This window comes from Schistocerca nitens, chromosome 2 (assembly GCF_023898315.1).
Source record: "Schistocerca nitens isolate TAMUIC-IGC-003100 chromosome 2, iqSchNite1.1, whole genome shotgun sequence".
Classification (NCBI taxonomy): Eukaryota; Metazoa; Arthropoda; class Insecta; order Orthoptera; family Acrididae; genus Schistocerca; species Schistocerca nitens.
In genome coordinates, this window is record NC_064615.1 from 685,072,513 (window position 1) to 685,084,787 (window position 12,275).

Here is a 12,275-nt window from a genome sequence, read left to right on the forward strand (position 1 = left end):
CTCCACCATGTGACTTGCCGGCGACGAAATGGTCCAGATGAGCGCGGGACAGCAAGGCTAGCAGCACGAACAATCGCGTCAGACACGTCACGTAGGACGTCATCAATACAACCTGACAAAGAGAGAGAAAACACGACCTGTGCAGTGTATAGAGGCCAATCGGCGGGTTGGAAAGACCAACGAGGTAACCTGTCCATCGGAGAGCGGGAAGGGAGCGCGATAATCAACGGGAAATGGTCACTATCACAAAGGTCGTCGTGTGGCGACCAGTGTAATGAAGGGAGGAGAGAGGGAGGAGAAAGAAATATTAATGGCATAAAAGGTACCATGACCGGCACTGAAATGATTAGGGGAGCCATCATTAAGAAAGCACAGGTCGTGGTCTGCAATAAATTGGTCTATAAGAAGACCTTGTCTAGATGGAAAGGCACTACCACACAAGGGATGATGAGCATTAAAATCCCCAAGGAGGAGGAAGTTGCTGAAGAAGGGCAGTTAAGGCAGCAGGTGTAAGAGTCCTGTCAGGAGGGAGATAAAGATTGCAAACTGTGACCGCAGAGTCTAAGTGGACCCTAACAGCAACCGCTTCCAATGTAGTTTGAAGAAGAATCCATGTGCTAGCAATGTCTGTACGGACCAATGTACAAACGCCACCAGAAGCCCGCAGCGGTCCGACCCGATTTCGACAGAAAACACGGAACCCACGGAGGGTCGGTGAGTGAGCATCAGTAAAATGAGATTCCTGGAGAACCACACAAGCTGCAGAGTAGGACGAAAGAAGGGATTTCAATTCCGGAAGGTGACGATAGTATCCATTACAATTCCATTGGAGAACCACAGAACAATGGTTTAAATGAGGGCTGAACACGCTAAATCCAGTCATACTGCCGGGTCCCCACCCGTCACCGACAAGGAGGGGGCGACATCCATGAACGACAGGTCAGAATCCGGTTGTGAAGTCGGGGAAGGGACCTCCGGTGACACCAGAGGCTCTTTGTCCCGGGACTTATGTTTCTTCCTCTGACACGAGGAGGGCTGTGTGGCATAAAGGAGCCAGCTGCAGCAAGATCAGGAACAGAAAGAGACCGGGCGACCTGGGGGTCGACAGACCGCGGCTCTCGCGGTCGTCGCGCGGCAGCAGACCTTTGGCCTGGAAGGTGCCGGGAAGGGGCATCCCGGGAGAGGCGCCCTTGACCGGCAGATGCCGAAGGAGTGGGACACTTCTCCGGCTGGGGCGGGGGAGCAGCGCTCATAGGAGAAGTTGTGGGAGCCGCAGGGGACGGGGGGAGGAGAGGGGCCCGGGATGGGGGTAAGGAAGGGGGAGGAAGGGGTGAAGATGTAACCAAGGCGTAACTAGATGTCATGCACACAGGGTAAAGTCATGTATATTTCTTACGGGCCTCTATGTAGGTTAAACGATCGAGGGACTTATACTCCTGTATCTTTTTTTCCTTCTTATATACTGGGCAATCTGGTGAACATGGAGAATGACTACCATGACAATTTACACATACAGGAGGGGGAACACAGGGACTCCCCTCATGGAGTGGACGTCCACAGTCACCACAGAGAGGGGCCTGGGAACAGCGGGAAGACATGTGGCCAAAACGCAAGCACTTAAAACACCTCTTAGGAGGTGGAATGTACGGCTTCACATCACAGCGATAGACCATAATCTTAACTTTCTCAAGGAGGGTATCCCCTTCAAAGGCCAGGATAAAGGCACCAGTATCAATACGATTGTCTTTAGGACCCTTCTGAACATGCCGAACAAAGTGAACACCACGCCGTCCGAGATTGTCCCGAAGTTCCTCATCAGTTTGAAGGATGAGGTCCCTGTGAAAAATCACACCTTGTACCATATTTAGAGACTGGTGGAGGGTAATGGACACAGGAATTGTGCCAAGATGGGTACAGGCACGAAGTGCCGCAGATTGGGCAGCTGAAGCAGTTTTTATCAGCAACGAACCCGACCGCATCGTGCTCAGGGAGTCCACTTTGCCAAACTTGTCTTCAATGTGTTCCACAAAGAATAAAGGTTTGGTATTGGTGAAAGTATCTCCATCAGTCCTGGTGCAAACTAGATAACGGAGGAAAGGTTTTGCCCCTAGCCGACGGGCCTGACCCTCTTCCCAGGGGGTAGCCATGGAAGGGAAGGCCGAAGGGGTGAGAGAAGCAGCACTTGAGGAATCAGTTCCACGCAGAGAGACGGCCGCAGAAGAACGGCCAGAGTTTTGGACCCGTATGCGTTTCATTTGCATAGCGTCCGCCCTGATACCACCCACTCCGATCAGGGGCTCTCCTCACGGGCGCCACCCAGCCACAGCAAGGGCCGTCTGGCACGGCGGCCATTGCCAGGAGTTCCGATGCTCCAGGATGACGAGCAACCACTCCAAGGCATGCATAAGGAGGTCACAGCTCAGGTATCAGAAGTGTGATCCCTGTGTGTTCAGGGGGCTCAACCAAAAGGGTACATAGCGACCCCACCACACGGGCTGGCTACCGTGCTGGCTATGCACCCTAGTATCAGACAACGACGTGAAAGAAAAGGTGGAATGTACTAGGAGGGCCCATGTCAGAGACACTAGGTAAGGTGCTCTTCCCCAAATGGCTCACACTACGGAGGAGAAATTTTGTAATGGAGGTCAAACCCCAGAGGGGGACCAAGGAATGCCAAAAGGAGGAGATGATTACGCAACAAAGCCGAATTGGAAAACCAACAGAACCAGGAGATAGCGGGGGCCAACATAAGCAAGGACACCAAGAGAGGGAGAGGAGAGGGCGAGGGGAAAGGAGCAAGGAGCAAGGAGGGGAAAGGAAAGGAAATGCAGCCATGGAGGGAAAGAAGGCTGCAATGGCTTGGGGCCCCGTGATTGCCACGCACGTATCCACAAAAGAGTTGTGGGGGGGGGGGGGGGGTAGTGCTGACCACCTCACAGGCTGGGACTTTCAGGACTGCAAAGCCTGTACATTAGCTGGTCCCTTGAGGGAACGAATAGGTTAGTCAGAGGTTACAACTGCAGCTTTGACAGGAAGAAATATGGCCAAATCTCAGAACCCTTGTCAGTTCCTCTTATACAAAACTATAACAAGCATGCATCACACGTGGTGTGTCTAGGAAGTTCAGTGAATGGTGATCTGAATGGTAACTTGGCGCATGTGTATGGGTCTTCAGGGACTTGATAATCTATACACAGCATGCACTACATGTGACTAACTGCGTAAACAGACTGCGACCAGTTGAACATAGACAGTGTGAGAGGAAGTGTCACAGCACAATAGACCAACACGTAAACATCAAGTTCTGCTACAAATTGGGGAAGACTACAATGGAGACACATGGAATGTTGGTGCAGGTGTAGGGGAAGGAAGCTGTGAGCAGAAAATGTGTTTATGAATTGTTTAAGCTCTTCCATGAAGGAAAGGAAACAACTGAGAATGAGCCACATTCAGGTTGGCCATCGACAAGCAGAACCCCAGTAAAGATTGAGAAAGTGCGACAAATACTGGCACAAAATAGGTGACGGAATCTCAGATTGATTGCAGAGGAATTGGGCATTAACAAGGACACAGTGCACACCATTGTCCGTTATGATTTGGTAAGTGGAAGATCTGCTCCCAATTTGTGCCGCCCAAGCTCACAGACTAGCAGAAAGCAAAACAGATGGAAACTTCTTGTGCTTTTATTTCCATGTGTGACCAGGATCCATTGTTTCTGAACACCATCGTCACGGAAGATGGGACATGGTACTACCAGTTCGATACCGAATCAAAGCAGCAATCGATGTCATGATGTTCACCATCTTTTCCACAACCAAAGGAAAGCTGTCTGCAAAAATCCAAGGTGAAAACACTGATCGCCTTCTTCGACAGCAATGGCATCATCCACAAGGAATTTATTCCTGCAGGTCAAAGCATTAATGTTGCATTTTACCAGCCCATTTTGAATCAACTGCTACAACGTATCTGGCAGGTTCGGCCAGAGTTGACAGGACTGGTAAATGGATGCTGCTCTAAGACAATGCCCTTGCACACTGCGCTATCTGTGAGCTCCAATTCCTGGTGCACAAGATGGTGACTGTTCTTGAACACCCTCCGTACTCCCCTGATCTGGCTCCTGCAGACTTTATATACATAATTTTCAGTAAATTAAAATCAGTAGTGTCATATCTCAACGAGGAACTTTAAACTTTCAGCATAGGACAAGAGCATGTAGAGGAACTATGGCGAAGCAAAAACTAAAATGCTTAATTCCATTTTCGTATGTTCCTTTACAGAGGAATACCCAGGATAACTGCCCCAATTTAATCCTCGTACCACTGAAAAGATGAACAAAGTAAGTACTAGTGTCAGCATTGTCGAGAACCAGCTGAAATTTTTTTAAACTGAATGAAGCTCTGGGCCCTATGGTTTCCCTGTCAGATTCTATACTGAATTTGCAGCTGAGTTAGTCCCTCTTCTAACTACAATCTATTGTACAGCCCTCTAACAAAAAACAGTGCCCCATTCTTGGCAAAAAGCACAGGTCACATCCGTCTACAAGAAGGATAGTGGAAGTGATCCACAAAACTACTGTCCAGCATCTCTGACAGATTTGTTGTATAATCTTAGAGCTTATTCTGAGCTCAAACATAATGAGGTATCTAACAGAATGACTTCCTCAATGCCAACCAGCATGGATTACAAAAACATTGGTCACATGAAACCCAACTCGCACTCTTCTCACATGACGTACTGAAAGCTTTGGATCCTGGCAGGTAGATGCAATATTTTTTGATTTCTGCAGAGCATCTGACTCATAACCACTTGTCAAAAATATGAAGTATCAATTTAAATTGGTGACTGGACTGAGGAATTTTTGGTATGGACGACACAGCATGTTATCTTGGATGGAGATTCACTGTCAGATGTAGACGGGTGTGCCCCAGGAAAGTGTGTTGGGACCCTTGCTGTTCATGTAGTATATTAATGAGCTTGCAGATAGTAGTAACCTCAGGCATTTGGTAGATGATGCAGTACCCTATAATGAGTACTATCTGAAAAAAGCTGCATAAATATTCAGTCAGGTATTGGTAAGATTTCAAAGTGGTGCAATGATTGGCAACTTGCTTTTGGTTCAGAAATGTAAAATTGTAAATTTCACAAAACGAGAAAACTCAAGTTTCCTGTGACTATAATATCAAAGAGTCACAGTTGGAATTGGGCAATTTGTGCGAATACCTGGGCATAACACTTTGTAGGGATATGAAATGGAATGATCACAAAGGCTCAGTCATTTGTAAAGCAAGTTTTAGACTTCGGTTTATTGCAATCAGCTACAAAGGAGATTGCTTACAAATCACTCGTGCACCCGGTTGTAGTATACTGATCACGTGTGGGGACTCTTACCGGATAGGGCTAACAGGGGATACTGAAAATATACAGAGAAGGGCAGTAAGAATGGTCACTGGTTTGTTTAATCCTAGGGAGAGTGTCACAAAGATACTGAAGGAACTGAACTGGAAGACTGTTGAAGACAGACATAAACTATCCTGAGAAAGTCTTAACAAAGTTTCAAGAACCAGCTTTGAATGATGACTCTAGGAATATACTACAACCCCTCCGTATCACTTACAAAGGGATCGTGAGAGTAAGATCTGAATAATTACTACATACACAGAGTCATTCAAACAATCATTCTTCCCACACTCCATTCATCAATGGAGTGGGAGAGACCCAAATAACTGGTACAATGGGATGTATCCTCTGCCATGCACCTCTTTGTTTGCAGAGTATAGACGTAAGCATGTAAGGAAGGAATGAACCCCTTCAGGGGACTGGGGAGGAGGGTGTCAAACCACTTCAACTATCTGGGAGGAATGTGGTGGCAAATCGTCTTTCTGAAGGTAATGGATGCCTGTGGGGTACTGTATGCGAACAGTCCGAATCATGTGATTGAGTCTAATGTTCCAGCATTGTGTACCCACGATAAATAATGGTCGAAAAAAATCAGGGACCCAATTTCATTCTGTGCAAATATTCCACAAATAAAACACCACTGCCAAGCTGAGAAGTGTCTTGTTGGCAATCAGGATGCATCACACTGTGGCTTTTGAAATGCTCTAACCTTGAAATCAGTGTGCACAAACATAGCACAACTAACAGATCCATCTTTTAAGCATCCAGTAACAGCCATTTTGTGCCTCCAGCATCCTCTGACATTAATTAAGCAATGATACATGTGGGGAGATCTGTACTCCATAGCATGAAGATAATTCTCCGTGGAATAGCTGTCACTATTCAACACTGAATTAGTAAGTGATTTACTGCACTGAAGCCTGCCTGTCTGCTACGACAAAATACAGCAGCTGACTTTGGCCTTGCTATGTTTGCCCAAACCAAGAATTCGCTGTATGCATTTGGTGTAGTGACACATGAAAGTTCACTACCTAGCGATGCAGTGTGTTGGTTAATAATTCCACCCGATGACATGCCAAACTATTAGAGAGAGAGAGAGAGAGAGAGAGAGAGAGAGAGAGAGAGAGAGAAGCCAAATCTTATTTAATTGTTCAGGAGTATATGCCCAAAGATATAAGCTGGAGACTAACAGAATTAAAGTACATAACTATCTCAGCCCTAAGTTTCACTTGTGGGTTTCCAATCATCTTGATGAAAAAATAGTTCACCTAGAGGCCTGCTTTAGAATGCCCATGATTTAGATTCTTTCAGCCATTTCATTAGATCAGAATTTCTTAGATGTGAAGTTGCTTTAACCTCTTGGCCCCTATAGTTTTTGCCTCAGACCATCATTTTATTCATTCTGTTTTGAAGTACCATTACCTTTAGCATGAATCCACCAATGCTACTGAAACCCTGTATCAGAACTTCAGTATTATAAGAAAATATCTAAGGTAAGATTGATGGTGAATCTGGTCATACATGACAACATTCGGTAGTCATAGGCTGCTAAATAATCTTTTACAGCATTTATTCTTTAATGTAATAGATATGTCCTACATAATACCAACCTGGAAATGTATCAGGTATTCCACAGTTTTGCGGCCCCCCTTGTCTGTTTTCACTAGAACCTTCAGCACCTGAAACAGCAACAGAGAAGAATGAAAGCAAATGTGGAATAATGAAGAATGTGCATAAATGAATATGGCAAATGATTACACTGTGTGTACAGGAAACTAATAAAAAACAAATGGCAATGATAAATATAAATTAAGGAGTATGTTAGGAAACATAGGATCGAGGTTAGGTAAAAAAACAGTATATTTGAAATAAATTGGTGCTTATCGGTTGACTGGCCCCATTTCTGGCACAATGTCTGCACTTGTTTGGCTTCCTTGTAGAGTTATTGTACAGGTGCTATGAACCACATGACTACAGCAATATGATGCATGACACTTGTAAATAATGTGATAGTTATAGCCTCCTGAAGATGGGTACTAGGTCTCTGAAACCTATTAAGTAAATAAGATTCTTTTCTGCAACTGGTTGCTGATTATTTCGGTACATTCAGATACAGTTGCTAAAGAGGTATACAATACTATAACACTTACAGAAATGTATTATCAGGCTGCTTTGGATTCTGAGCACAAAAACCCACTTTGCACAGCTATTGGGCATGGCCCATATTGCAATGGGGTGCCAGTTTTCTCATGTTAAAAGAAACCAGCAGTGGTTAAGTCACCTGGACCATGCAACACTGGTCTACGATTTTCCATCCGTACACTCATGTTTCACACAGCCACAAACTATGCGGATGCAGAATATGCTATACAGGGTGTTTCAGAAAGGACTTTACAAATTTAGAAATTCACAAAAATTTATTGAAAGAATATACAGAGCTGGGTTTAGTACTTTTTGTACAGAAAAACATCAAGTTTTTTTACCTCAAACTAAAGGTGTTGTATGTGGCTTCCGTTGGTTATCCTGCACACATCCCACTGGAAGTCAATTTCCTCCCAAACTTGCTGTAACATTGCAGGTGTAACTTTCTCAGGGGCGGTGTAAATTCTTTATCTACGTTCAGGTAGAGAGCCTGGCACAGGAGGTACAAACACGATATCCTTGATGAATCCCATAAAAATAAAATAAAAAAATGAGTGGTGTCATCACGGCCAATCTATTGACCTGGAAAGCGACCACTGAGAAAATCCCAGTCTTCAGCCAGGTAGTGGTGTGGTGTACCACCTTGCATTTTGTTCTTGGTCATCCTCATCAATCTGTGATATAAAAAATTGTTGTAACATATCCAGGTACACTTTCTCGTTGATGGTTCTCTCACGGAAAAAAGGGGCCGTACACTTTATTCTGGCTCAATACACAACAAAAATTAAGTTTCGGGTTATCATGAACATGTTGTAATGTTTGATATGGATTTTCGCTGCCCCAAATCCTACTGTTGTGTGTGTGTGTTACCCTTGCCACTTGCCAAATCAACTCATCAGAAAAGATGATTTTGTCCAAGAAATGTTCATCCTCATGTAACCTATTTCCGACAGAAGTTCTTGTGACCAATTTTATCAGTGTCTTATTGCTCGTACGATCATCAGTCTGTACAGTATCAAATGCAAACGGTCTCTCAACATACGCCAAACAGTCGTATGTGGGATTTGCAGGTCGCGAGATGCACACCGGGTCGATTTCGTAGGGCTGTTGACGAAACGTTGTCCCACTCCCTCAACATGTCTTCAGAAGTGCTTGGACGACCTGTCTTACCGAGCACCCTGTTTCGACAAAACATTTATGCCACTCATAAATTGTAAGCCTAGCAGTCGGATCTTTAGCATACTTGGTACGGAAATTACACTGAATTGTTGTCGCCGACTTTTATTCTTCAAAGCAAAACACACAGCTCGCACACTTTATTCCAGTGAAGTCAGCCATCTTTAACGCAACTGCCGCTAGCGCTCCTTATGGTGTGATTCGGCACTAGCGAACTAGGCGAGACAAAACTTTATGTATTTCCCTACAAACTGATACTACAATCATCTCTGTAGATTCTATGAGTTAATTTATATGAATTTTCGAAGTTGTAAAGTTTTTCAATACCCTGTACTTTAATTGTGGTTTGAGGTACAGGATGTTTCAAACCACAATTAAACTAGCATGTCAAAAGCATTGCACAATAAAATGACATATCCAAAATTCTATAACATGAATCCTTTAAAAATTGTCAGACAGCCTACTCTGAACTTCACCAAACAAAATGTGACTTTTTTTTTTTTTAGGGCGCAAAACTGCCATGGTCATTAGCGCGCGGTCCGTGACTTAGGAAACAGTAAAAAACCGAAATTGAAAACCAGCAGCAATGGGAACGAAAGTCATAAAATTGGAGAAACTAAAAGCAGAAGGAAGGCTTAAAAATGCACTACAGAAAGGGGTTGGTTGTCCCCAAAAAAAGCTTCAAATGACTGACGTCATTTCACTGGCACTAATAAAGTTGAGAACGAGGTCGGCTGAGCGCGTGTCATCTGCTAAAATCGATGATATATCAGGCGATAGCTGTAGACGGGAGTGTAACGGATTAAAATAGGGGCACTCAATTAAAAGGTGTCTTACCGTCCACAGCTGAGAGCAGTGGGGACAGTGGGGGAGGATCGCCGCTTAAAAGATGTCGATGGCTAAAAAGACAGTGCCCTATCTGGAGTCTAGTTAAAATTACCTCCTCCCGACGACGTGTTCGGGAGGAAGAGGTCCAAGCAAAAGGAAGAGCTTTCACGTCCCGCAATTTATTATATGGAAGTGTCGACCAATGCGCGTGCCATAAATGCACAACACGACATAAAACGCTCCGTAGATCGGCGAAGGGAATCGATTGAATAGCTGGCCGAAGAAGAGAGACTGCAGCCTTGGCTGCTATATCGGCCGCCTCATTTCCACAGATACCAACGTGTCCCGGGAGCCAGAGGAACGCCACCGAGACGCCCCCCAGGTGGGGCAAGCGCAGACAGTCCTGAATCCGGTGGACCAGAGGGTGCACAGGATAAAGAGCTTGGAGACTGAGGAGAGAGCTGAGAGAATCTGAGCAGATAACGTACTGTATCCGCTGATGGCGGCGGATGTAGTGGACAGCCTGGAGAACAGCGTAAAGCTCCGCAGTATACACCAAACACTGGTCGGGAAGCCGAAAGTGATTTAGGGTGTCGCCAACAATATAGGCACTCCCTACACCTAACGATGTTTTCGAGCCGTCGGTGTAAATAAATGTGGCGTCCGTCATTTGTGCACATAGAGCAGCAAATGCCCGACGATAAACAAGTGAAGGGGTACCATCCTTGGGAAATTGACAAAGGTCACGGAGCAGGCAAATCCGGGGACGGAGCCAAGGCAGTGCTGTACCCCAAGTTGTCAAGAAGGTTTTACGAAAGTGGAAGGAAAGAGAATGGAGCAGTTGACGGAAACGGACTCCCGGTGGTAGTAGGGAGGAGGGGCGGCCTGCATACCCTACATCAAAGGAGACGTCGAAAAAAATGTCATGGGCTGGATTAGCAGGCATGGAAGACAGATGGCTAGCATAACGACTCAGAAGGACTGCTCGCCGATTGGACAGCGGAGGCTCAGCAGTCTCAGCATAAAGGCTTTCCACAGGGCTGGTGTAAAAAGCTCCAGACACTAAACGTAATCCACGGTGGTGGATAGAGTCGAGATGCCGAAGAATAGACGGCCGAGCAGAGGAGTAGACTATGCTTCCATAGTCCAATTTGGAGTGCACTAAGGCGCGATCGAGGCGGAGAAGGACCACTCGGTCCGCTCCCCAGGAGGTACCATTCAGGACACGGAGGGTGTTAAGGGATTGCAGACAGCGAGCCGAAAGATAGGAAATGTGGGAGGACCAGCACAGTTTTCTGTCAAACATAAGACCCAAGAATTTAGCGACGTTTGAAAACAGAAGGTTGACAGGACCTAGATGTAAGGAGGACGGAAGAAACTCCTTACGTCGCCAAAAATTAACACAAACGGTCTTACTGGGAGAAAAACGGAAGCCGGTTTCGATGCTCCAAGAGTGGAGGCGATCGAGAGAGCCTTGAAGACGTCGTTCAAGAGGGCTGGTCCGTTGAGAGCTGTAGTAGATCGCAAAATCGTCCACAAAGAGGGAGCCCGAGATATCAGGAAGGAGACAATCCATAATTGGATTGATGGCAATGGCAAACAGTACAACACTCAGCACGGAGCCCTGGGGTACCCCGTTTTCTTGGGAGAAAGTACGGGAGAGAGTAGTGTTCACCCGCACCCTAAATGTGCGCTCTGCCATAAATTCGCGAAGAAAAAGGGGTAGCCGACCTCGAAAGCCCCAAGAGAACAGCGTGCGGAGGATGCCTGTCCTCCAACAGGCATCGTATGCTCTCTCCAGATCAAAAAATATTGCTACTGTTTGGCGTTTCCGGAGTAAATTGTTCATGATATAAGTGGAGAGAGCAACAAGATGGTCAACTGCAGAACGATGCTTTCGGAATCCGCATTGGGCAGGTGTTAAAAGACTGCGGGATTCCAGCCACCATGCTAAACGGTAATTCACCATACGCTCCAAAACCTTACAGACACTACTCGTGAGAGAAATGGGGCGATAGCTAGAGGGGAGATGTTTGTCCTTTCCAGGTTTCGGAACAGGAACGACGATAGCTTCCCGCCATCGTCTGGGAAAGTACTGTCGGTCCAAATTCGATTATAATGGCGAAGGAGGTAACGCAGACTATGGGTTGATAAATGCAGCAACATTTGGACGTGGATACCATCTGGTCCTGGGGCAGAGGAGCGAGAAGAAGAGAGTGCATGTTGGAGTTCCCGCATGGAGAAAACAGTATTGTAGCTTTCACGATTTTGAGAGGAGAAAGCAAGAGGTCGCACTTCCGCTGCACGTTTCTTCGGGAGAAACGCTGGCGGGTAATTTGAAGAGCTCGAAATCTCAGCAAAGTGCTGACCCAATGAGTTAGAAATTGCGACGGGGTCCACTAATGTGTCATGCGTGACAGTGAGCCCAGAGACCGGGGAGAAACTAGGCGCGCCTGAGAACCGTCGAAGCCGACTCCAAACTTCCGAGGAGGGAGTGAAGGTGTTAAATGAGCTAATAAAGAATTTCCAGCTTGCCTTCTTGCTATCGCGGATGACGCGACGGTATCGCGCACGGAACTGCTTATAGCGGATACAGTTGGCCAAAGTAGGATGGTGGCGGAAAATGCGAAGAGCACGTCGCCGCTCACGTATTGCGTCACGGCATGCCTCGTTCCACCAAGGAACTGGGGGGCGCCGGGGCAATTCGGAGGTGCGTGGTATTGAACGTTCTG

General features: G+C 46.2%; 1 protein-coding gene across 1 annotated transcript in view; it reads right to left on the reverse strand.

Moving 5' to 3' along the window:
* LOC126236827 (male-specific lethal 3 homolog) overlaps nucleotides 1-12,275 on the reverse strand; it is a 159,594-nt gene that overhangs the window by 113,467 nt on the left and 33,852 nt on the right. The window contains exon 2 of the mRNA XM_049946429.1: nucleotides 7,008-7,076. Within this exon, the coding sequence (XP_049802386.1) occupies nucleotides 7,008-7,076 (69 nt within the window). The remainder of the gene's footprint in view (nucleotides 1-7,007; nucleotides 7,077-12,275) is intronic.